Here is a 27,009-nt window from a genome sequence, read left to right as displayed (position 1 = left end):
GATCTGTAGAGCGCCGTGCTGGGGTTGCCTGTGCAAGCGGGCGGTGCGAGCTGTAGCGGCTGCAGTGAGGTAAGTAATGTCGACCTCAGGTAAGTGTGATTGTTTTTTTTTGCGATTCATGTTGTGGTGGCGTGCGGTACTTATTGGGAATGTTTTTGGTGGGTTTTGTTTCAGGTTTTTTTTTCTCCCCAGGCCTCTCTCAGAGCGCTCTGAGACCGGCTGCTGAATTCAGGATTTTCGCTTGCTCAGCCGGCCTACCGCCCCGAAATGAGCAAAGCTGAAAATCCAGCCCAGTATCTCATTCAAATCTACCTACTAAGTAGACAAGGAAAGAAACCATACCTTTTTGGATTACATTTGACTTTGCAAACTAATAGAAGATGCAATATTGGTCTGTGGGTACAGAGTCAAATTCCAGCATAATATATGGGGTGATTCGGGGAAAGGAGGAAAGATGCATCATTGGTCACTAAGATATTTTAAGATAGTTTGCTAAAATTTGCTAGATTTCCATTTGTAGTTTCTGTTTTGGATCAAATTACATTTTTGAATTAATGGCAAAATCATCAAAATCCTCAAGCATAAAACATTAAATGGCAAATTCTATATGCATTTATCAGGATTCAGTTGTATATGACCAGCTGACAGCAGTGAAGACGGTAAACCAGGATTTATTTTCAAATAGATATGAAATAAGGCAGTGAAGCAGTAGCATCATTTAGTTCTGGTTCTGCAGCTCTTCACAATCGCTTCCGTTACTGAAAGACCTTTACTTTCTTTCTATGACCAAACAATACCAGCTGTTCCAGTCTACTTTGCGTTAAGTAAAAATTTCTAAAAGAAATAAAAGTTAAAAAAGACAAACACGAAAGCCAATGCAATAGACAGTAGATGGTTTAATTAATTTTACACATTCCTTTTCAGTCAATATAAAATCAAGACTACACATAGCATAATTTGCAATAATTTGGAAAAGAAAAACATTTCACAGGCAATAGTAAAATAAAGAAAAAGTAACTGGCACATATTCATGATTAAAATTCAATTATTAGATAAAAGAAAACGGGGGAGAAATTGGGTGCCTTTGCACCTCCCATTGGCGCCTTGGGCACAAATGGCGTTGCGACCGGGCACGGCGCCGATATCGACTCCCACCTTATTTGGCGGGGAGCTTGCGGTGGTGCTATGGTGTTATGCCCCGATTTCCTGTGACCGTCTTTGCCGTGCGCATCACCTCGGTAGTGCCCCGGACTCGAAAGTGACTTCCATCCCTTGCAGCAGCACCGGCCGAAAGCATCGACTGCTGTAGGAGGTATGCATCGGGTGGCCGGTCACTTTGGGCGCGATGATTAAAGGAAAGATGGCCAAGGTAAGTAAAAAAAAACGTAGCTTTCTTGTTGCCGTTTTTTTTTGCGGGTTTCTGCTAGTGATCGTTCAATTAGGCTGATTGTGCGGGATTGTTGCTGCCTTGGTGGTCCAGGTAGGTACCTTTTATATTGCAGAGCTTGCAGCGATGGCCCCTCCCTTTAAGGGAAGGAAGGAGCCTTTAAACGCGGCAGCGCTGCATGGCCCAGTGTGCAGCGCTGCTGAAGTCTCCGCTCCACTTACTGCCAATTGTGCTCCAAACAGGAAGTGGAGCACTTGAAAACGGCTAATTTTTTTAAAGTTTGAAATCGTTAGCGCCTAGTGCTAACTTTTCAAACTTTTAAAAATTAGTGCCCCAAATGGGGCAATAGTGAATTTCCCCCCCACCCACCCAACGTATTATGATTCTAATAATGATTGCTTTGTTTCCAGTGAGTAAAACGATAACTAGAAAACACTAAGCCACAAAGTTAAAATCAATACTAGAGGCCCAATATCAATATTCTTTCACATTTTTCACACGCAACTTTTTTGTAATTTACTAGTACATTTTCTATGACATTGCTCACGGTAGTCAGATGATATTTTAGAACAGGAGTGTTAAACAATGTAATGCAAATAGTATTATTCTGAAGCTAAGCCAGCACTCTGTCTCTTTAATTTCTGTTAAGTAAACATAGCCTCAGATGAATGAGCGTTTAATTGTTGTTTAATGAAGGAAATTTACAGTGTGGAAGTGCTTGTAATTTTAAGTTCCAGGTCAATGATTAGTTTTCACCTTAAAAAAAACATATTTTTCATCTGTAGCAAAGTGTATGGTGTATGATAGACTTTCCCTAGTCACAAGACTTAATGTATATAATGACCATATTATACCATGTATTAGTCTCCCTTTAAAGTCCCTGTTAAGGTTAAGGTCTGTGTCCCTCTAAGGACACAAGGTTTAATTACTGTTGAAATTAAGTCAAAGTTTAACGGCTCTTCAACTCTGATCACAACTCTGGCTTTTCCTTTCTTTTAAAAGTGTTTGGTAAGGTTACTCTGAGGATAGACACATTCTGGCTCGTGTGTCAAATGACTGCCTCTGGTTTTTTTTGAAGCGTGTTACAGAAATTTAACGGTGACAGATATGAAACCAGAAGTGTAATGGACAGGAAATGTGTGCTAGACATTATAAGGTATTTTTAAATATTTCTCAACATGATGCTGTTTACTTTGATATAAATTCTGAGCTGTATCCATCGTACTTCGTGCCATGCATACAAATTTGTATATAATATTTTTTTTTAAAGTATATTAGAAAGAGACAAAGAAGGCCAATAATTTCTAATGTATAGATAAACTTTTCCAGCAAGAGAGAGTAGCTTCTAATTGATTTTAAAACTCACATTGCGGGAGGGGGGAGAGGAGTATATAAAAAAATAAAAATCAGATTGAACCGAAGATCTTAAAAGCAATGAGCCTATAAATGACCACAGGAAGGAAGAGCAATTACATCTTATATTCTTAAAGAAACACTACAAGTCACACATAGCTACACTTTAGAAATAAAATGCATTGTGCATTATATGCTATAACCTCTCCTCTATTTATTACACAGCACATCCTCCAACTTACCATGAGCAGCACCACAAGTGATCTGCTAGTACCTGTATATATTACATTGGCTCAATGACGCGTTTACCTTTTCCCACTTCTTCAAAAGGCACATTTCCCATGCAGAAGGGATTCCAGATTCTCAGATAAAATGAAAGACTATTTTGAATACAATACTAGAATGCTATATAGCATCATTTAGTTGCACTTGAAGTTAAGATGGCTTTAAATTTGAACTCTGGATGTCTTGTTGTTCTGCTCCCTTGCCGAAAACTTTATGTTCTTTTCCAAATAACAAGGATGTTTTTGTCTGTTGCTGCTACAAGATATTTAAATTCGGGGTCTGTAGTTACATTATTTATCAAAGTTCCTTCAATTATTTCCCCTTGTGTTTTTATGGCTGGCCACTTGAGAATCTGCAAAATGTACAAGAATGTGAGTCAGGTGAGCAAATGAAGCCAATATTTAATGAGTACAGATGCCAAGTTCTCAGATACAATGCAGGTATATAATCATTCAATGCTTGTCACTGAAGCTGTAGTGTCCCACAAATGCTTTACCCTCCCTTCCTACCTCACCTACTCTTGGATTAGGGCTGACCTACAGGGTCAAGTTCCTAATGTGATTTGTCCTGAAACATTCACACAGTGAAGATAATCAACTGGAAATATAGTTTTTGTGAATTCAGCATTTCCCTTCCTTCCCCTTTACAATCAGCTGAAAACCAGAATGAGCAGTGGTGGAAGTATATCAAAGTTGTGATACTGCCCCTTGAGCTCTGCTACTAAAAATCAAGTACTGCATTTTCAAAATTCATCACATTAAAAATGCAATTTTTTCCCCATGGGAAAGGAAAAAAAATGACATGTTTCAGCATTAAAAAAAAGCTGAAGCCACATTCTAATTAGGGAGAGCCATGTGAGTTCAGTGTGTGCACCACAGAATGTTAAGCACACAGTGTGCACTACTGCATTTCTCCATGTGGAGTTTCACAATCTCAGCTAGGTCATCAGAGGGGGAGTAGACCAGATGCTGAGTCAGACTTAAGCCACTCTTGTGTGCCTAAGCTGTTTAATGTGGTTTGACAACAGATTGCCTCCTTGTTGGGAAAAAATATACAGAAATAAATCTGAGATAACAAATAACAAAAATAACAACTTAAAGTGATAAAACTTGGCCAGAATTTCATACGAATATAATCCTTGAATCATTAAACCATACTTAGAATTTTTATATTCTTGCTAGAAATAAACAGAACACAAGGACTAATTATCATCCACAAGCTGAAGACAGATGTGATGCATCGCTCGGTCTTTTCCACACCACTGGGAACAAGTGAGAATGTAACCACTGGCAACTACTGAAGAAAGAAAATAGAGCAAAGAAAAGACAATAGCCTGGATTTTGTGGTGGTAAAGACGGCGAAATGCCGTCATTACTCTTCTGAAAGTGACAGCAACTTCTGGAGTTAGCACATGCGCAGATAAATGTGGAAATCCAGAAGTTACTGTCAGTGTCTACACTTCTCCACAGGTTGCACTGTGGAACTTCCTGGAGCCCACAATGAATTCAAATCACACTGAAATGTAGTTCCCGACAAAAACTTCCCGTAGTTCACTGGAATATCACTGTTGAAAACCTCTGAAAAAGTTAAGCCTTGTTGAAAGAGGTGTAACTGGGTTTTTAACAGCATATTGACAGCTGAACAACCGTTCTGGCCCTGAAAAACAAACTTTATATTTGCGGAATGCCAAATTTTGTGATTAGTTTAAGAATTACATGGTTTTTAATGTAATAAAAAAAATTAAAGTTTATGATATTTCAGCTTCTACCATAATCCTATATGTATGTCCCAATCTTTATTTTGCTCTCTCATAAAATTTATAAAAAGTAAATTATAATCTGCGCATTTTACTTCCTGGTTTGCTGTCTGTGAGAATTATTCAATGTGATTGGCTGCTTAGCTTGCTTGATAACATCACTGTTGCTGGGCACTGGAGATTCGCTTGATTTGGCGGCAGATTCAAACTAACGTCGGGAAAGGTGAAATTCACGCCAGAGATCGCTAGATCTTTGTAAGCAGCTTTCTTTGAGGTCAGTGGTGAGCATCGTCGCTTCGCCGCTGACCACAAATTTCAGGCCATTTCGGCAATTTGTAGGCCATGGGAAAAGTGACAGTCATCTGACAGAATTAAGCACTTTGATTTTGAAGAGGCACTACTCTTGAAAACATCTGTATTAGACATTCTGGCTTTAAATCTTTAGAGATATATGGAGAACAAGAGGATGAAATAACATTTCATTTTACGTTCATAGAAACTTTTACTATCTTAAGATTCTATTTAAAGAGAATACCATAGCATATGCAGATATAGATGAATTGACAAACCATTTAAAAACAATAACTAGAATCAGTTAATTATTCGACTCATTATAAAGAAGTTTATTTTGTCATTAATTTTGCTGCAGTATGAGGCACCTGTGTTGGTGAAGTCTTCTTGCCAGAAGTCACGTTTTCATTGGTGAACTCATCCAGGTCATACATCCAAATGTCTCCCTTCTCATCTCCGCATAGGAGATAGCTTTCATCTGCGGAAAGAATCCACTCTGTTTAACTACTGCAATAGTGTCAGGTAGACCCTCCTGCAGGAACTATTGTAGTTGTTTGTCCGGATTACACTACACATTTACTCTTTAACCTTTCATATCTAAAAGTTTATTATTTGTACTGTGGCTCTGTTTGAAATATTACCAAAACAGGTAAAGGGAGGTAATGGGACTAGACAATGAAAGCCAAAGCAAAGAACAGTGCTCCTACACTGAGACCATATGATTACAATGGCTAAGTAAGGTCATAGCTTAAAAGGCTATTTACCATAACGCGGATGTCACCACCATGCAATAGACAATATTGTACAACAAAAAGTATAAAATTCTATATACAGATTCTATTATGTGCACACCCAGTATCAGAAGGTAAAAAAAAATCTTTCTATATCACTGGCCCTTCTTATCACGTATCATCACAGTGCAGGGAACAGCCGGGATCAGATCGGCCACTTATTTTACACACTACCCGATTTTACTTTCGATCAATGGAAAGTAAAACCAAGCGGAGTGTAAAATGGGCGGCCAATCCAAACAGTTTCAGGTCGGATGGGTAAGGTTAAAATTACCCACGTGATATATGTATCCCTTAATCCTAGAACATCTCCTCACAACTACATTTTAGGAATTTAAAACAAAGGGAGGATTGGCAAGCACCTCAATACATGCAAACATTTTAGAAATCACCCATAAGATATTGCTAATTTATTTTTAAGAACAAATGATTTTGCCTGACTTTTTCTGTTACAGCCTATTTTTGAAAGAACATTTCCAATGCTTCATTCCCATGCTTATAAGAAAATTCTCCAGGAGATTTTAGACAAGGCAGAGACACTTTTACAGTGTCAGCCTTAACTCAGAGGCAGCAATCTGACCTTTAAATCAGATGGTCGTGAGTTCAAGCCTCACCCCAGAGATTTGAGCATATAATCTAGGCTAACAGTGCAGTATGAGGGACTACTTGGAGAAAAGCAGGGTAGTTCTTCTGGTATCTTGGTTGAACAATACATCACTCAATCAACACCACTAAACAAAAAACAGATTATTGGTTATTTATCTCACTGGGACCATGCTGCGTAAATTGGCTGCTGCATTAGCCGACATTACAGCGGTGACTACACTTCAAAAATACTTCATTGGTTGTGAAGCATTTTGAGATGTCTTTGAGAATGCGAATATCGTTATACAACTGCCAGTTCTTTCTTTATTTGTTTATGGGATGTGGGCATTGCCACATTTATTGCCCATCCCCAGTTGTCCTGAGAAGGTGACGGAGCGACGGCCGTTCAGACTCCCCACTCTCCCGACACCAGCACGACTCCGACCAGAAACAAGAAACAAAGTGCTGAAAATCGGCGCATTGTCCGTCGCACGCATTGGGTCAGACGGAACACTTAAAAATCGGGAGATGCGCCCCGTTTTGGGCGGAGGGCAATTTCTGCCCCTTTGTGCCTGTCTTAGAAACATAGAAAATAGGTGCAGGAGTAGGCCATTCAGCCCTTCGAGCCTGCACCGCCATTCAATGAGTTCATGGCTGAACATGCAACTTCAGTACCTCATTCCTGCTTTCTTGCCATACCCCTTGATCCCCCTAGTAGTAAGGACGACACCTAACTCCTTTTTGAATATATTTAGTGAATTGGCCTCAACAACTTTCTGTGGTAGAGAATTCCACAGGTTCACCACTCTCTGGGTGAAGAAGTTTCTCCTCATCTCGGTCCTAAATGGCTTACCCATTATCCTTAGGCTGTGACCCCTGGTTCTGGACTTTCCCAACATTGGGAACATTCTTCCTGCATCTAACCTGTCTAACCCCGTCAGAATTTTAAACGTTTCTACGAGGTCCCCTCTCATTCTTCTGAACTCCAGTGAATACAAGCCAAGTTGATCCAGTCTTTCTTGATATGTCAGTCCCGCCATCCCAGGAATCAGTCTGGTGAACCTTCGCTGCACTCCCTCAATAGTCCTTCCTCAAGTTAGGAGACCAAAACTGTACACAATACTCCAGGTGTGGCCTCACCAAGGCCTTGTACAACTGTAGTAATACCTCCCTGCCCCTGTACGCAAATCCCCTCGCTATGAAGATCAACATGCCATTTGCTTTCTTAACCGCCTGCTGTACCTGCATGCCAACCTTCAATGACTGATGTACCATGACACCCAGGTCTCTTTGCACCTCCCCTTTTCCTAATCTGTCACCATTCAGATAATAGTCTGTCTCTCTGTTTTTACCACCAAAGTGGATAACCTCACATTTATCCACATTGTACTTCATCTGCCATGCATTTGTCCACAGACCTAACCTATCCAAGTCACTCTGCAGCCTCATAGCATCCTCCTCGCAGCTCACACTGCCACCCAACTTAATGTCATCCGCAAATTTGGAGATACTACATTTAATCCCCTCGTCTAAATCATTAATGTACAATGTAAACAGCTGGGGCCCCAGCACAGAACCTTGCGGTACCCCACTAGTCTGCCATTCTGAAAAGTACCCATTTACTCCTACTCTTTGCTTTCTGTCTGCCAACCAGTTCTCAATCCACGTCAGCACACTACCCCCAATCCCATGTGCTTTAACTTTGCACACTAATCTCTTGTGTGGGACCTTGTCGAAAGCCTTCTGAAAGTCCAAGTACACCACATCAACTGGTTCTCCCTTGTCCACTCTACTGGAAACATCCTCAAAAAATTCCAGAAGATTTGTCAAGCATGATTTCCCTTTCACAAATCCATGCTGACTTGGACCTATCATGTCACCTCTTTCCAAATGCGCTGCTATGACATCCTTAATAATTGATTCCATCATTTTACCCACTACTGAGGTCAGGCTGACTGGTCTATAATTCCCTGTTTTCTCTCTCCCTCCTTTTTTAAAAAGTGGGGTTACATTGGCTACCCTCCACTCGATAGGAACTGATCCAGAGTCAATGGAATGTTGGAAAATGACTGTCAATGCATCCGCTATTTCCAAGGCCACCTCCTTAAGTACTCTGGGATGCAGACCATCAGGCCCTGGGGATTTATCGGCCTTCAATCCTATCAATTTCCCCAACACAATTACCCGACTAATAAGGACTTCCCTCAGTTCCTCCTTCTTACTAGACCCTCTGACCCCTTTTATATCCGGAAGGTTGTTTGTGTCCTCCTTAGTGAATACCAAACCAAAGTGCTTGTTCAATTGGTCTGCCATTTCTTTGTTCCCAGTTATGACTTCCCCTGATTCTGACTGCAGGGGACCTACGTTTGTCTTTACTAACCTTTTTCTCTTTACATATCTATAGAAGCTTTTGCAGTCCATTTTAATGTTCCCTGCAAGCTTCCTCTCGTATTCTATTTTCCCTGCCCTAATCAAACCCTTTGTCCTCCTCTGCGGAGTTCTAAATTTCTCCCAGTCCCCGGGTTCGCTGCTATTTCTGGCCAATTTGTATGCCATTTCCTTGGCTTTAATACTATCCCTGATTCCCCTTGATAGCCTTCCCTTTTTTATTTTTACACCAGACAGGGATGTACAATTGTTGTAATTCATCCATGCGGTCTCTAAATGTCTGCCATTGCCCATCCACTGTCAACCCCTTAAGTATCATTCGCCAATCTATCCCAGCCAATTCACGCCTCATACCTTCAAAGTTACCCTTCTTTAAGTTCTGGACCATGGTCTCTGAATTAACTGTTTCATTCTCCATCCTAATGTAGAATTCCACCATATTATGGTCACTCTTCCATAAGGGGCCTCGCACAACAAGATTGTTAAATAATCCTCTCTCATTACACAACACCCAGTCTAAGATGGCCTCCCCCCTAGTTGGTTTCTCGACATATTGGTCTCGAAAACCATCCCTTATGTACTCCAGGAAATCCTCCTCCACCGTATTGCTTCCAGTTTGGTTAGCCCAATCTATATGCATATTAAAGTCACCCATAACTGCTGCACCTTTATTGCATGCACCCCTAATTTCCTGTTTGATGCCCTCCCCAACATCACTACTACTGTTTGGAGGTCTGTACACAACTCCCACTAGCGTTTTCTGCCCCTTGTTATTCCGTAGCTCCACCCATACTGATTCCACATCATCCAAGCTAAAGTCTTTCCTTACAATTGCATTAATTTCCTCTTTCACCAGCAACGCCACCCCGCCTCCTTTTCCTTTCTGTCTATCCTTCGTAAATGTTGAATACCCTTGGATGTTGAGTTCACAGCCTTGGCCACCCTTCAGCCATATCTCCGTGATGCCAACCACATCGTATCCATTAACTGCTATCTGCACAGTTAATTTGTCCACCTTATTCCGAATACCCCTCGCATTCAGGCACAGTGCCTTCAGTCTTGCCTTTTTAATACACTTTGACCCTTTAGAATGTTGCTGCAAGTGGCCCTTTTTGTTTTTTGCCTTGGGTTTCTCTGTCCTCCACTTTTATTCATTTCCTTTCTGTCTTTTGCTTCTGTCTCCATTTTGTTCCCATCTGTCTCCCTGCATTGGTTCCCATCCCCCTGCCATATTAGTTTAACTCCTCCCCAACAGCACTAGCAAACACTCCTCCAGGACATTGGTTCCAGTCCTGCCTAGGTGTAGACCGTCCAGTTTGTACTGGTCCCTCCTCCCCCAGAACCGGTTCCAATGCCCCAGTAATTTGAATCCCTCCCTGCTGCACCACTGCTCAAGACACGTATTCATCCGAGCTATCCTGCGATTCCTACTCTGACTAGCACGTGGCACTGGTAGCAATCCCGAGATTATTACTTTTGAGGTCTTACTTTTTAATTTAGCTCTTAGCTCCTTAAATTCGTCTCGTAGGACCTCATCCCGTTTTTTACCTATATCGTTGGTACCAATGTGCACCAGGACAACTGGCTGTTCACCCTCCCTTTACAGAATGTCCTGCACCCGCTGCGAGACATCCTTGACCCTTGCACCAGGGAGGCAACATACCATCCTGGAGTCTCGGTTGCGGCTATTCCCCTTACAATTGAATCCCCTATCACTATCGTTCTCCCACTCTTTTTCCTGCCCTCCTGTGCAGCAGAGTCAGCCACGGTGCCATGAACTTGGCGGCTGCTGCTGCTCCTCCCTGATGAGTCATCCCCGTCAACAGTACTCAAAGCGGTGTATCTGCTTTTCAAGGAAGAAGACGTGAAAAACTTGCCAGAGATAGTGGAGAACCAAGGGTTTAGCGGGAATGAGGAACTGAAAGAAATTAGTATTAGTAAAAGAATAGTACTGGAGAAATTAATGGGGCTGAAAGCCGATAAATCCCCTGGACCTGATGGCCTCCATCCTAGGATCTTGAAAGAGGTGGCTATAGAGATAGTGGATGCATTGCTTGTCATCTTCCAAAATTCCATAGATTCTAGAATGGTTCCCATGGATTGGAAGGTAGTAAATGTAACCCCACTATTTAAGAAAGGAGGGAGAGAGAAAAAAGGGGAACTAAAGATCAGGTAGCTTGATATCAGCAGTCGGGAAAATGATAGAGTCTATTATTAAGGTTATGGTAACAGGATACTTAGAAAATAATAATAGGATTGGGCAGAGTCAATACGGATTTATGAAAGGGAAATCATGTTTGACAAATCAGTTTTTGAGGTTGTAACTAGTAGAATAGATAAGGGGGAAACCAGTGGATGTGGTATATTTGGATTTTCAGAAGGTATTCAATAAGGTGCCACACAAGAGGTTATTGAACATAATTAGGGCTCATGGGATTAGGGGTAATATATTAGCATGGATCGAGGATTGATTGGTTAACGGACAGAAAACAGAGAGTAGGAATAAATAGATCATTTTCGGGTTGGCAGGCTTTAACAAGTGGAGTACTGCAAGGATCAGTGCTTGGGCCTCAGCTATTTATAATCTTCATCAATGATTTGGATGAGGGGACCAAATGTAATATATCCAAGTTTGCTGATGATACAAAGCTAGGTGGGAATGTAAGTTGTGAGGAGGATGCAAAGAGGCTTTAAGAAGATATAGACAGGCTAAATGAGTGGGCAAGAACATGACAAATGGAATATAATGTGGCGAAATGTGAAATTATCCACTTTAGTAGGAAAAATAGAAAAGCAGAGTATGTTTTAAACAGTGAGATATTGGGAAATGTTGGGTCAGAGGGATCTTGGTGTCCTTGTACACAAATCACTGAAAGTTAACATCAGGTACAGCAAGCAATTAAGAAAGCAAATGGTATGTTGGCCTTTATTACAAGAGAATTTGAGTATAAGAGTAAAGATGCTGTACTATCAGACGTGCCGTCTTTCGGATGAGTTAAATCGAGGCCCTGTCTGCTCTCTCAAGTGGACGTAAACGATCCCATAGCACTATTTCAAAGAAGAGCATGGGAGTTATCCCCAGTGTCCTGGCCAATATTTATTCCTCAATCAAAGTAACAAAAAAAAACGATTATCTGGTCATTATCACATTGCTGTTTGTGGGAGCTTGCTTGTGCCGCGTTTCCCACATTACAATAGTGACTACACTCCAAAAGTACTTCATTGGCTGGAAAGCACTTTGAGATGTCGGGTGGTCGTGAAAGATGCTACAGAAGTCCAAGTCTTTCTTTTTACTACAATTATATAGGCCCCTGGTGAGACCACACCTGGAGAATTGTGTACAGTTTTAGTCTCCTTACTCAAGGAAGAATATATTTGCCATGGAGGGAGTGAAACGAAGGTTCACCAGACTGATTCCTGGGATGGGGGCGGGGGGGGGATTGTCCTATGAGGAGAGATTGAGTAGACTAGGCCTATATTCTCTAGAATTTAGAAGAATGAGAGGTGATCTCATTGAAACATACAAAATTCTTACAGGGCTTGACAGGGTAGATGCAGGGAGATTGTTTCCCCTGGCTGGGGAATCTAGAACCAGGAGTCGGCCGGCCATTTAGGACTGAAATGAAGAGAAATTTCTTCACTCAGAGGCCCCAAGTTTCGACATGATTTGCTCCTGATTTTTAGGAGCAACTGATGTAGAACGGAGTATCTTAGAAATCGTAATTCTCGCCATTTAGTTTGCTCCAGTTCTAGTCAGTTAGAACAGTTTCACTTTGGAACAGAATTTTTTTTTCCAAAAGGGGGCGTGTCCGGCCACTTACGCCTGTTTTCAAAGTTTCGTCAGTGAAAACTTACTCCAAAATAACTTAGAATGGAGTAAGTGAAGATTTTTGTACGCTCGAAAAAACCTTGTCTACACTTTAGAAAATCAGGCGTAGGTTACAAATCAGGCGTAGGGAATGGGGGGTGGGGGGTTTTAAAGGGAAGTTTACAAACATTAAACACTTCAGTTTTACAAATAAAGAGCCATCATCAATAATAAATGATAAAAACATCAATAAATCAACCAATAAATCAATCAAAAAAATGAATAAAAAATAATTTAAAAAAAAAATCAATAAATAAAACATTTTCTACTTACCGACTGCAGCACCGGGAGCCCTCCAACAGCGTGCTGGGATGCCCCCCCCCCCCCCCAGTGTGTCTTTGTCAGTGTCTCTATCTCTCTGTCTGTTTGTCTGTGTGTGTCTCTCATGCTCTGTCTGTCAGTGTCTGTGTTTCTGACAGCGAGGGGAGAGGGAGGAGGGGGGGTAGAGGGAGAGAGCAGAGGGAGGGAAGGGGGAGGGATGGGGGAGAAGGGGGAGTAATTGGGGAGAAGGAGAGGGAGGGGGGAAAGGAGATGGGGAGGGAGGGGGGTGGGAGAAAGGAGATGGGGGGGGAAGGAGATGGGGGGGGAAGGAGATGGGGGGGGAAGGAGATGGGGGGGGAAGGAGATGGGGGGGGGGAAGGAGATGGGGGGGGGAAGGAGATGGGGGGGGGGAAGGAGATGGGGGGGGGGAAGGAGATGGGGGGGGGGAAGGAGATGGGGGGGGGAAGGAGATGGGGGGGGGGAAGGAGATGGGGGGGGGAAGGAGATGGGGGGGTGGGAAAGGAGATGATGGGGGTGGGAAAGGAGATGGGGGTGGGAAAGGAGATGATGGGGGTGGGAAAGGAGATGGGGTGGGAAAGGAGATGGGGGTGGGAAAGGAGATGGGGGTGGGAAAGGAGATGGGGGTGGGAAAGGAGATGGGGGTGGGAAAGGAGATGGGGGTGGGAAAGGAGATGGGGGGGGGGAAGGAGATGGGGGTGCGGGGGGAAAGGAGAAGGGGGGGAAAGGAGAAGGGGGAGGGAGGCTGAATGGGGGGGGGGGGAACGCGGGAGTCGGGTCGGTGTCGGGTCCGGTGCGGAGGCAGGGGGGGGAGGGGAGTCGGGTCGAGTCGGGTCCGGGGGCGGGGGGAAAGTGGGAGTCGGGTCGGTGTCGGGTCCAGTCCAGGGGTGGGGGGGAAGCGGGAGTCGGGTCGGTGTCGGGTCCGGTCCAGAGGCGGGGGGCGGGAATCGGGTCGGTGTCGGGTCCGGTCCGGAAGCGGGGGGGGGGGGGGGGGGGGGGGGGTGAAGGGAGTCGGGTCGGGTCCAGGGGCGGGGGGAAAGCGGGAGTCGGGTCGGTGTCGGGGTCGGGTCCGGTCCAGGGGTAGGGGGGAAGCGGGAGTCGGGTCGGTGTCGGGTCCGGTCCAGAGGCGGGAAGCAGGAGTCGGGTCGGTGTCGGGGGAAGCGGGAGTCGGGTTGGTGTCGGGTCCGGTCTAGAGGCGGGGGGCGGGAAGCGGGAGTCGGGTCGGTGTCGGGTCCGGTCCAGAGGCGGGGGGTCAGGGGGAAGCGGGAGTTGGGTCGGTGTCGGGTCCAGGAGCGGGAGTCGGGTCGGTGTCGGGTCCGGAGGCGGGAAGCGGGAAGCGGGAGTCGAGTTGGGTCGGGAGGAAGCAGGAGCTGGCCATGGGAGGAGCCTTATTCACGCAGCCCCAGTGAGGCCATTCGGCCAGGGCTAGGGGCTGCGTGCTACAGTTTTGGGCGCCTGGAGCTACTGTACATGCGCGCCCACTGTAGCGAGCATGTGCAGAGATCCCGGCACTGTTTTCAGCGCAGGGACCTGGCTCTGCCCCCTACAGCTCCTGCTGCGCTGCGCCGAGCTGCAAACGACCTGGAGGAGCTGGAGAATCTGGAAGGTTTTTTTTAGGCGCACTTTGTGGCGCGAAAATCGGGCGTCCAGGTCGGGACTATCGTTTCCGCTCCGGGTTTCGCCCCAGAGCCCTGTGAAAAGTAGCGTTCAAGTCTCCTGCTCCCCTTTGCGATCTTCCTGTCTGCTTTTGCGGTGGTGCTGAGAAGACCTGCACTGGGTGTGCAATGCCTCTCGTTTTGACTCGAACCCAACCCGTACGCCTGAAATCGCGCCTCGCGATGACTGCCTGGGAAACCAGAGCGGCCCAGCCATGCCGGCGGTGGTGAGGAAGGTAAAGTGATGTAAAGGTAAGTGCGAGTGTTTGTTCTCTTAATTTTTTTTAGTGATTTGTGTTGTGGTGGTGTGGGCAATGTTTTGGGAATGTTTTTGTGGGTTTATTTTTAAGTGCGCCCCAAAGGCCTCTCTCGGAGCACACAAGGCCCGGCACTTTAGTTCGCGAGTTTCCAAATTTTGTGTCTCAAAAGTTGTACAATGTCTCCCTTCGCGCCCTGGCGCAGGGCCCAGATGCCGTAAATTCTTTAATAAAGCGCAAGCTATTCCTGGCTGGTAACTTTCCTGTTCCACCTCTGTTTTCGCCCTGAAAACAGAAAAGCCTAAAGTCCAGCCCTAAGACTTTAAGCCATTGCCTAGGCAACCCTAAATAGACAATCCAAAAATCAAAGAAGTAAACAAAAACTCTTGAACCAATGCCTGCGTAATTCCATTTGCAGACAGCCCAGGATTAATGACAAAGTTGTCTCTAGGCTAGACTTCCATGGTTTCTGGTCATTTGCACTGCAACTTCTATCTATCATGTACTAAATAGGAAAATCTCTCATTCGATTTATATGTATTACAAAGAATAGTTTTCTCTATCCAAGACCTTAACACATCACAGGGCTCCAAGAATACACTGTTCTACTGTCATGCCTGCAGCTCATTCGTGATGTCATAGTAGAAGTTTCATAAAGTGGCTTCCCCCAACCAGACTAGTTACCATTAAAACACAGTAAATATGGAACAACTAGAACACCAACAAATCCTGATACTTATGTACTTCTCTGCCTATAACATTTTGTCTACATAATAATCACCGTACTTGGAATAAAACATTTTGTGAAGCATTTTGATATGTTTTGATGTGATTAAATATTATTTAGGTTTGTGTAATAATTTAGTAGAATACAGCTTGTCCTTTAGTAAAACTTAAAACTCCTTCAAAACAGCTTACTGTTCTACTGCAGCATAACAAGACAATTTTGAGTACCCTGGCAGAAGAGACAGAAACTATAGTTTTTGCTGGAGAAGAACATGGATCTTATAAATCCGTATCTTGTGCACTAACCTGGACAAGCAGCAAGTGCTATGTAAGGTTGTTCTGCATTGGACCACTCCATCTCTCTCAGAATCTCTGCATGCACCTTCTTATTCTGTTTCTTCCATCTTTTTAAAGTTTGGCTCCAGCTCCATAGGTATATTGAGCCTTGCATGGAACTTTTGGAAGCTGTATAAAAACAAGTTTCAGTAATCTAAAAGGTTTAATTACTGCTGTACATAAACACTAGTTAAAGTTAAGTAGAACATAAATAATTTTTAACTGATATTTTAGGAGTGAGTTATACTGCCTTCTTGCTAATAAAATGCACCGGAATGTTCCAATCTGAGAAAGACGAATGATCTCTACTCAATGACAACTGGTTACACAGCAACTTCACCATTTGGCATCTGGAGTTAGATTTTAAAAACAAAACTACATAACATTTTATTTTAGGATGATTGTGCCCTACCGAGTATAAGAAAGTGTAACTTTATGCTGGAGGCATAAGTAGGAAATTGGACAATAAACTGACACTGTCCAAATTCAGTTTATTTAGGAAATAAGCTTTAATTCCATCAGATTAGGCGAGTAATGAACTTAGGATACAGATAAAGCAGCATTCTAACCCTCATCATATTCAGTTCAAGTTGGTAAACTCGTCACAAATTTAATTGGGTCCAAGTGGAATGTTCCTATAATTTCCATCAAATCCTAGTACACTTACCTACAAGGTCATTATTGCAGAAGGCCAACGAATCAACAATATGATAATCAGTATTATCATCTTCTTTATTGTAAATTGGGAACAGAAATTCCATCTCAATGTTTCTAACAGTACAGGAGGAAAACCATGTGTTAATTTCACAATGAAGCATTGCACTCAGTAGCATACAAAGGATGCACTTCATTTCCACGTCAGATCAGTAATTTGCCATTTCTGGTACCTCGTGCAACATTCCTATCTACTTGTGAGGAAATGTAACTACGAATTAATAAAGTAAAAATAAGTGGCACAGTGCAGCAGTCTTGGTGCCCCAGCAGTACTTGCAATCAGATTTTACTCCTTCACTGCTGAATCCCAAACTCAGCCACTCCATATTAGCATTGAGTAAAAGCTAAGTACTTGCTCATAAGATGGGAAAATTGGCCCCTGGATGCTCTTGTGCATGCCTTCCAATGACTGGCTTTCAACATCTCAGGCAGCTGTTCTCACCCCACGAAAGAAATTGGAGAGAAATTTAATCTCAAATAAAACATTTTTTTTAAGTTTAGATAAATTGTAGTTGTTGAAAAAGTTACTAGACATTGATCACTTGGCAAATGTGTAACATGGGACACTCTGACTAAGGCCAAGAGTACTTAACTTAAAAGTAACATTTGCACAAAATACTACACTTAATGGTTATCCTGTTCATAACCAGAACATCATTACCATCAGAAATTTATGTCAAATGATTAAACTTTTTGATAGAAGATTGTAAAACTGAAGTGGGAGCCAATTTTAATCTTCAGATGTCAACTCTAACAGCATTTTAAGAGCTGCCTGAATCTCAAGTGCAAATAGCGTTCAATTCTCTGGTTTAAGTTACATAAAAGATGCAAGAAGGAAGAAGGCTGTTTGGCTCAACCAGTCCACGTTGATATTTGTGTTTCATACGAGCAATAGTGCTAATCCCATGTGCCTGCTCTGTTCCCAAAACCCTTTTATTTCCTTTTTGTTCATTTGCATAACTATTCACAACTCCAGGTTCAAACTCAGATGGGTTGAGGGTTGGCATCACTGGTAGGAGAGGAAAAATGGATTTTGGTTAAAGCTTAAATTAACAGGACAATTGAAGGAAAATGTCATTGGGCAGGATGGGAATGTCATGATGGGGAGGTTGGAAGTAGTGGGGTGAAAAAAAAGAGCAAAAATTCAGAAAGCTTCTGGATAGCTGTAATAAAGCCCATCAGAAACCCTTTCCAAGTCTGAAAGGGCAGCAGATGCAGAAGTAGGCCCAGGCATAGGCACATGTCTGCAGACAAATAATGGTGCAGCCAGAACCTGGATTCCTGTAAGTGGCTGCTGGTTGAGATGGAGCAGAATGAGCTGTTCGTGCAGAGAGCTGCCTTCTGAGCTACTCCACAGCACCATCCCATAAGTCAGCACTGCAAGAAGGTGCAGTGAAAATTCAGGCCACACCTGACCATTACTGTTCCTGCATATGTGCAAAGCGCTTTGCATGCCACAGGTGTCTTAACAATAAATGATGCAGCTTGGCATCTGCCTCGCTGCTGACCCTGAAAAGAGAGGTCCTCTTGCTGATTCCCAGGCAGGTTTGTCAGGACTTGCAGAAATGGTTAGCATTCACATTTCAGTGATGTCACCAGGTATACTGGTGCAGCTTCCTTTGGCGAGAGAAGCCTCCGCCAACACAACATCTGCCGAAGCGAGGTATGTTACCTTCTTCTGCATAATGGGGGGTGCGCCAGTGCCAGCGCCAGCAGGAGAGCAGGCAGCACTTCTCCAGCAGCCTGACCTCTATGGCATCCCTCCGCAGAATCTCCTCTTACTCTGAAAGCTTCAGCTCAGACTAAAAATGTTTTCCCTTTATTGACAAGCTGCATTTACTGTTGTGCAAAGATTAGTAGAAACATTTAATGATATTATGAATATGAATATATGATAATGTCATAAAGCAGTTAATGGCCATTTCAAGTGAAAACATTTCCATTAAATCTCAATTTTACTGTACAGTTGAAATGTAATTGAATCGGTGCTGGGAACCCAATATTAAAGCTGTTCTCTTTATATTAAACAGAAGTATGACATTTCCTTTAATAGCAACACGAGAATTCCCAAATGATCACTATCTTATGTTTAAAGGAATGCACATTTTATGATAAATCAAGGATTGAAACTATATTTGGCCTTTTACATAACAAATGTCTCAAGGTGCTTTATTGGCAATCACAAGACACCAAGTAGGATGTGGGAGAGTAGTTACAGGAGGTGAACAAACGTACAAAATAAACAGGCAGCTTTTCAGGAGGCAGCTTTTCAGGAGAGAAGTGGCAAGACAGAGAGAGAGGTTTCATAAGAGATTTGCAGAGTGCAAGGGTATGGTGGCTGAATGATCTGCCACTGAGAGTGGAGCAGGAGAGGGGAAGACACAGTAGACAGATTACTGGAAAAGCAAAGGGTGCATGCTAGGACATTGACGGGAGGAGACTGTAGAATTCATGGGTGGCATTTGAATGAAGTACAGGGAGGGTGGCTGGCACCCAACAAGGGTGAAAAATTTCAGGAGGGAGGCACAAACTGGCCAAAAATGTATTAAATACTAATGCTCACCTTTTGCCCTCATGTTTTGTTAGTGTGATGTCCCAGGCAAAACAGCCTCCTTCACAAGCAGCCACAAGGTATTGATTGGGGCAGGTTGGGACAAGACTCATCTTCAAAGGGGTTGAGCAAACGTTCAAAACCAGCAACTGACTATTGAAAGAGTGTTTGATTTAGTTAAGAGTAGTTACAAGTCTCTATTCTCCCCAAGAAAAATATAATCTCTCTTCTAGAACTTGGCTCGGTAGCCCACCAATTAGTGTTTAAGTATGCTTCACTATTCAATACCAATGTTGTATAATATATATACAGTTCATTCCTTCTATAATTATATCACCCGTATATTAGAAATTATGTTTAACATATGTAATCAGATCAATAACATAGATGCAAGAAATCTAAATACATTCATAATGAAAGAAAACATTTATAGCACCTAATCAAGTCTGTCATGAGGTCCCAAAGTGCTTCAGATCGATTAAATTTGGTACTGGGGCATGGCATTCCATTTCAAAATGCCTTGAACAGTCCCATCACAAGCTCTTTCTATGGTAAATCTTATTACAAAATTGTCCACATTTACCTTTAATATATAGGTGGCACCGTGACAGGTATTTTGAATGTTAAAGCTGTCATGGCTCTATCTGTTATGCAATGTCTGTATTTTACAATGAGAGTAAATGTGGCAAAATACTGCATGAAGTTGTAAGCTTTGGCCAGAGTGACACTATGGAGCAATACATTTCCCTCGGTTCCAAAGGGGTGCTATGTTAGTTTCTTTTAGTTATGTGTTTCAAAAATATTAAATGCATTTAGCTGTTAACCTTTATTTAGATTTCCCCCTTCCAGGTAATATTTTTCTCAAGTCTATTGTTGGCCTGGCCTCCCATGTCTGCTGGAGCCCAAAAAACACTGCTACCAGTTATTGTATTTTATATCAACACATTATATGTTGTATATTTACTATTTATTAAAATTTTTATATAATATATATATTGGTTATTGTCATTTTTCCCTCCCTCGCTGCTGGTCCCCGTTAGGTCAGTCGGATGTGCCACGGCTGGATTTGGGCCATCACTGGAACACAGCTTCCTCCAAATTCCCACCTGATCTGTTGCTGGCTATGGAGTGAGTCCTTTGAGAAAGATGAGACCGGTCCCTGCTCAAAACTCTGACAGCCGCTCCTACAGGTGGCACACAGTGGTCACCCTGCTGGCTAATTTCTGCCTTGGATTGCTTTGGCTGATAGCCCGCCCCACTCACTTCCTCCCAGTTTTGTCAAGTGTGGGTGGCTTACAGCTTGAACCCTCCCTGCAGCATAATAGTTGTAGATTTTCCTATAATTGCAAAATGATCATCAAAATACTAAAACAAAAATCCATGGAAAGGTCATCTAAGCTTAATCTTACTGCTGGTTGATGATAAAAGCTTCTAAACACATCGTTGTGTCCCTTATTTGATGAAAAATATGATTCTGTTCCATCCTCAAATCAAAAGATTGAGTGCCCCTTTGAAATTGCAATGGATGAATAGATGGAGTTAAGTTTAAAAAGACTGTTTCTATTTACTTAGTAAGTCTGCACATAATTTACCTCACCCTGAAGTTATAATCACAATCTGGAACACCAATATCCCATAAGACGATGGTGTTATCATAGGATCCAGCTGGTTAAAGAAAATAAATTAAAACATTATAATCTGAAATGATGCAAGTGAGAATGAGGCATCCCAAGACATATCTATTTCAACAGTTAGTTTCGGCCCCTCTGTTACTGTTATTTTGTGAACAACTACAGTATATTGTATTGCTGGCTGATCTGCTCTGTTATGATTCCAATATTAAAATAAGTAGCTTCAGTTGAATCTTTATATGTTTTTTATATTCAACTCCACACAAAGAAAGTCATCCGTAAATGGAAGAAACTCACAGAAGCAATGACCCTTTAAGAAGGAGAGACTAGAGTCAGTCAGTAGGTGGAAATTCTAAACCCTGATGCCAAACAAGGGCCATGACAATTATCTAGGTCTTTCCTCACACCCACTGTCCAACAGGTAATGTTCTCAAAGCATACATTAATGTTAATTCATTCTCTCTTCTCATCTACAGTGATAGCCACTATGCTAAAGTGATAATAAGGGAGGTGATGGGGTAAATTCCCATTGAGGCAGCAGGCTAGCTAGATAGGGAATCTTGCCGTCAGTAAAAACTATCAGTCCACAAAACTTTGTTGGGAGAAGAACTACATCTTCTAGTGTTCACAACAGGTAATCAAGCATTCAAAGTAGATTTTGCAATTAAAAACCCATGGTCAATGATTTTACTAGAACAGCTAAAACTGAAATATGACTTTGGTGGACAAAATAAATAGACAGCTGAAAACATGGGTACTTTGAAACATATCCCCCTTTTCCCAGCATAGCATTCATAGGAGTTTTTATTACTTTATACGAAGTTTATTGTACAAATACTGCGGAGGTACAAAATAATATTCTGAGCAGGATGTAAGCTGATCCTATGTTAGTTATGGATAAGGACCAGGAATAAAAGTCCCAAATTGGGGAAAAGCTAACTTTGCTAAGTTGAGGAGTGATTCGACTACAGTGGACTGGAAACAACTACTTGTAGATAAATCGGTATCAGAACAGTGGGAGGCATTCAAGGAGGAGATCCGGACGGCTCAGGCCGAAGAAAAAGGGTGGGAATAACCATTCTAGAGTCCCCTGGATGTCTAGGGACTTACAGGGGATGATAAAGAAAATAGGGAAGCTTATGTCATTTAGCCGACGGCTAAATACTGTAGAATCTTTGGAGGAATATAGAAAGTGCAGAGGTAAAATTAAAAAGGATATTAGGAATGCAAAGAGAGAGCATGAAAAATTCTTGGCAAGTAAAATTAAGGAAAATGCAAAGATATTCTATAAATATATTAAGAGCAAGAGGATAACTAAAGAAAGGGTAGGGCCTATTAGAGACCATGAGGGTAATCTTTGTGTGGAGGCGGAAGATGTTGGTATGGTTCTTAATGAATACTTTGCGTCTGTTTTCACAAAGGAAAGGGGCAGCGCAGATACTGCTATCGAGGACGATTGTGAAATTCTGGATGAAATAAACATAGTGAGAGAGGAGGTATTAAGAAGTTTAGCAGCTTTGAAAGTAGACAAGTCCCCAGGCCCAGATGAAATGCATCCCAGGCTGTTGAGCGAAGTAAAAGAGGAAATAGCAGAGGCCTTGACCATCATTTTCCAGTCCTCTTTGGATTTGGACATGGTGCCGGAGGACTGCTAATGTGGTACCCTTGTTTAAGAAGGGAGAAAGGGATAGGTTGAGTAATTTCAGGCCTGTCAGCCTAACCTCAGTGGTGGGAAAATTATTGGAAAAAATCCTGAAAGACAGGATAAATCTACATTTAGAAAGGCAAGAATTAATTCGGGACAGTCAGCACGGAGTTGTTAAGGGAAGATCGTGTTTGACTAACCTGATTGAATTTTTTGAGGAGGTAACCAGAAGGGTCGATGAGGGTAGTGCGTATGATGTAGTGTATATGGACTTTAGCAAAGCTTTTGATAAGGTCCCACATGGTAGACTGGTCATGAATGTTAAAGCCCATGGGATTCAGGGCAAAGTGGCAAGTTGGATCCAAAATTGGCTTAGAGATAGGAAGCAAAGGGTAATGGTTGATGGATGTTTTTGTGACTGGAAGGATGTTTCCAGTGGGGCTCCGCAGGGCTCAGTACTGGGTCCCTTGTTTTTTGTGGTATACATCAATAATCTAGATTTGAATATAGGGAATATGATTAAGAAGTTTGCAGATGACACTAAAATTGGCTGTGTGGTTGATAATGAAGAGGAAAGTCATGGACTGCAGGAGGATATCAATCTACTGGTCAGGTGGGCAGAACAGTGCCAAATGGAATTTAATTCGGAGAAGTGTGAGGTAATGCACTTGGGGAGGGCTAATAAGGAAAGGGTATACGCATTAAACAGTAGGCCACTTAAAAGTGTAGATGAACAAAGGGACCTTGGAGTGCTTGTCTACAGATTTCTGAAAGTAGGAGGCCAGGTGAATAAAGTGGTTAAAAAGGCATACAGAATGCTTGCCTTTATTGGTCGAGGCATAGAATACGAGAGATTATGCTTAAATTGTATAATACTCTGGTTAGGCCACAGCTGGAGTACTGCGTGCAGTTCTGGTCGCCGTATTATAGGAAGGACGTGATTGCTAGAGAGGGTGCAGAGGAGCTTTACCAGGATGCTGCTTGGAATGGAGAATCTTAGCTGTGAGGACAGATTGGATAGGCTGGGTTTGTTCTCATTGGAACAGAGAAGGCTGAGAGGAGACTTCATTGAGGTGTATAAAATTTTGAGGGGTTTGGATATAATGGGTGGAAGGGCCTATTTCCCTTGGTGGAAGGGTCAATTACGAGGGGGCATAGTTTTAAAATGGTTGGTGGAAGGTTTAGAGGGGATTTGAGGGGAGACTTCTTCACGCAGAGGGCTGTGGGGGTCTGGAACTCACTGCCTGGAAGGGTGGTGGATGCAGAAAACCTCACCACATTTAAAAGGTACTTGGATGGGCACTTGAAATGCCATAAACTGCAGGGTTACGGACCTAGAGCTGGTAAGTGGGATTAGACTGGATAACCTCTTGTTGGCTGGCGCAGATACGATGGTAAGCACTGCAGAGAATCGAATACGACCAGGATGATCTCCTGGACTAGTTTCGATCGCCTGGATGGGTCGGAAAGGAATTTTCCTAGATTTTTATCCCCAATTGGCCTGGGTTTTTTAATCTGTTTTTTTGCCTCTCCTAGGTGATCACATGGCTTCGGTTGGGGTAGATTGTAGAATGTGGGGTTGTGGTGCAGGGGGTGTCGCAGTTGTGTGAGGCAGACTGGTTGGGCAGGATGCCCTTTACCTTTCCACCATTGTTCATAGGTTTATATGTAACCTTCAGGGCTGCTGACCGAGGGCCATGTTGCTTTGTCGGCCGGCGCGGACACGATGGGCCGAAATGGCCTCCTTCTGCGCTGTAGATTTCTATGTTTCTATGGGATTGAGGTATCTCAGGTTACTAATTCAAGTCCATTTTAGAAAGTTTTATGTATGTCAGGTCCAATTTACGAGGAATATATAAAGTAATTAATCCACTTAATTTTATTTATTACCAAGGATTCATTAATATCTCTGATTAAATTCCAAGAGAGTTGCCATATTAGAATATATATATATCAATAAAAAAGGCTACCGTGGGGCTGAAACACAATTTTTTTGAATTAAGTTAAAAGGAAGACAACATTAAAGGCAGAGACCATGTAGGAGATAGTGCTTTCAATGCAAGGTCTGCCCGCCGCCTGGTTTTGTTTTAAATTTTGGTTGCCATTTTTGAGTACCAGTAAATCTTCCAAGATAATCACGAAATTAGAGAGACTAGAGAGAAACAGCAGAATGAATAAAGTTGTTGGAATAGAAGTATAAAACTTGGCTGAAATAGTAAGAGAATATCAGAGGAGAAAGGGAAGGAAAGGGGCTTTGAGGTAGTGAGAGAAAAAAAAAACACTTGTAGAAGGGACAAGGGATATAAAAAAACCTCAAAATTAGGATAAACATTTTTTGTTGAATTGAGTTAGGGTTGAGTGAATATGCATCTGAATGCACAATGCATATAAAATAAAATAGGAGAGTTAGATGCATTAGTAGCTATGGAAGAGTACAATATAGTAGGTATAAATGACCTGGCTTAGTTTTGCACAGGAGTGGGAGGTTAATATTTCTGGTTCGAACATTTTTATGAACAATAGGAAGGGGAAAAGGGAGTGGGGAATGCTTTTTAGAATGCATCCAGGACTGCTCTCTAAATCCATATCTTTCTGGTTTGATAAGGAAAGCAACACTACTTGATTTCGTTCTAGGAAATGAAATGGTGCAAATTATTGAAGTAAGCGTAGGAGAATAATTAGGAAATAGTAACTATAATGTAGTTAGGCTCAATGTAAAAATAAGAAAAGGGTAATGAAGAGTCAAAGATAAAGATGCTGGACTGGAAAAGGGAAAGTTCAAGGAGATGAGGCAGTATAGGCAGAAGAGTTAACAGGTTGACCGATCAGCAGTGGGAAATTTTCAAATATGAGATATAGTACAACATTTATTAATGTCACAAAAATAGGTTTGGAAAATGGAACGGAGGACTGTAAAAGACACATCAATTGGCAGAATGGGCTGATGCCATTCAATGCAAATGTAAAGTAATACATTTTGGCAAGAAAACCAAGGAATGAGAGGAAAGAGGAAATACTCAATGGAAAGATGAGTTCCGAGGAGAGCTGAGATACTGCGACTATTTCCACTGGAATCGAGGCACTACGAGGAGATTTAAGAGCTTTTTAAAATTATGAAGGGTTTTGACAGCTTGAATAGGGAAATATCATTTCCTCTGGTTAAGGGGTTAATTTGAATTATTACTACGGGAATGAAGAAAGAAGTTAAAAGAAATTTCTTTAAGAGCTAGTTCAGAAATGCTGGCTTGAATGGCCTCCTTCTGTACGATAAACGTTCAGAGTTCTTAAATACATCAACCATTTCAAGTCTTATGGCTTATTTTAGCAGAGCTTGTTCTTTACATCAGCTCAGGGTTATAATAATACCAATTAATGCATTTTCCTCACCCTCAATCAAGATAAAACTTTAAACTTATTCTCCTCCTTCCTCACCCCAATAAAATTATCTTAACATCTCTCCCCATACAAAGTTTAATACTTACTGAAGAGAAACGTCTCCCGTTTTGGACAAAAGCAGAGAGTAGATATTGATTTTTTGTGAGCCTTTATCTTCCCATAGCAGTAATTCACCTTTGCATGAATCAGTTTTACGTCACCCATCCGGCCACCCACAGCTAAAATGTTGAGTTTTTTTTTCTGATCTTTATCAATCACAGTTAATGTAGTCCAGGCCAGGGAAAAGAATTCCTGAGGAAAATCATACAAAACGATCAAGATGGAAATTGTATTCTTAATGCACCAATACCTTAGGTAGAATATAGATCAATTAAAAGGATGTCAGAATATCTGTACAGTATGACCATCACTAGCTCACATCTTATGTATGGCTCCTAAGTCAATTCTAAAGAAAGGGAAGACTTTCTGGCACGAACTAGCTAACTCACTAATGGACAGTGCCATTTCAGATCTCACCCATCTTAAAAACTAAACTATTATAGTTCAATTTTAATTTGTGCACATAATTATACAGTTTAAAATTCTAATTTGCACACTTACAAATATTTATGGTAAAATAGGAGCATCTCATATTTTGCATAAGAAATACCAGGGTCAAGTACACGACCCAGTCATTTAATACACTTAAAGACTGGTTTAAGCCATATTCCCTGTTGGCGTGCACGATTGGGGACTACTGTGGTATCATCAGATCAAAATTTCAGGAAGCACCAATTTCTGTTTACTCCAGTTCCTGATAGATTAAACATTTGTTGTAAATATTAAAGAGAGAAAAATAGAAATGGAGACACACAAACATAGGGACCGAGAAGAAGCTTTGCAAAAACGACATGGGCAATATCCTACAACTCCAGGGGTGCTACATTCTACAGACTATGGGCTAGATTTTCCACTTTTGTGCATATCACCCAAAAATGGGCATTATTTCTGGCATGAGCAGTAAAAAAAAGGGTTTTCAGATCACCGGCTTCTTGCCCATTCTCAAAGCACCCAGTCTCCATTTTGAAAATGGCCGTTCCCGTGAGTAATATGAAATGGGCGGTAGTGTTAAATCT

At 42.1% G+C, this 27,009-nt stretch overlaps 1 protein-coding gene across 6 annotated transcripts in view; it reads right to left on the bottom strand.

The window, feature by feature from the left end:
- Nucleotides 1-1,791: 1,791 nt before the first annotated feature.
- Nucleotides 1,792-27,009, bottom strand: part of lrwd1 (leucine-rich repeats and WD repeat domain containing 1) — an 80,113-nt gene continuing 54,895 nt past the window's right edge. For 5 of the 6 annotated variants that reach the window (XM_070857329.1, XM_070857328.1, XM_070857331.1 and 2 more), the window contains 7 exons: nucleotides 25,981-26,185; nucleotides 20,815-20,887; nucleotides 19,235-19,375; nucleotides 16,625-16,728; nucleotides 15,928-16,086; nucleotides 5,441-5,550; nucleotides 1,792-3,377 (listed from right to left, as the gene is read on the bottom strand). In XM_070857329.1, the coding sequence (XP_070713430.1) occupies nucleotides 3,237-3,377; nucleotides 5,441-5,550; nucleotides 15,928-16,086; nucleotides 16,625-16,728; nucleotides 19,235-19,375; nucleotides 20,815-20,887; nucleotides 25,981-26,185 (933 nt within the window). In that variant the 3' untranslated portion in view covers nucleotides 1,792-3,236. Of the gene's footprint in view, nucleotides 3,378-5,440; nucleotides 5,551-15,922; nucleotides 16,087-16,624; nucleotides 16,729-19,234; nucleotides 19,376-20,814; nucleotides 20,888-25,980; nucleotides 26,186-27,009 lie in introns of those variants that run through there. The other variant, XM_070857332.1, reaches the window with a different exon arrangement.

This window comes from Pristiophorus japonicus, chromosome 16, assembly GCF_044704955.1.
Source record: "Pristiophorus japonicus isolate sPriJap1 chromosome 16, sPriJap1.hap1, whole genome shotgun sequence".
In the NCBI taxonomy this organism is placed as follows: Eukaryota; Metazoa; Chordata; class Chondrichthyes; family Pristiophoridae; genus Pristiophorus; species Pristiophorus japonicus.
Note: the sequence above shows the minus strand (reverse complement) of the source record. Positions and strands in the feature narration are given on the sequence as shown.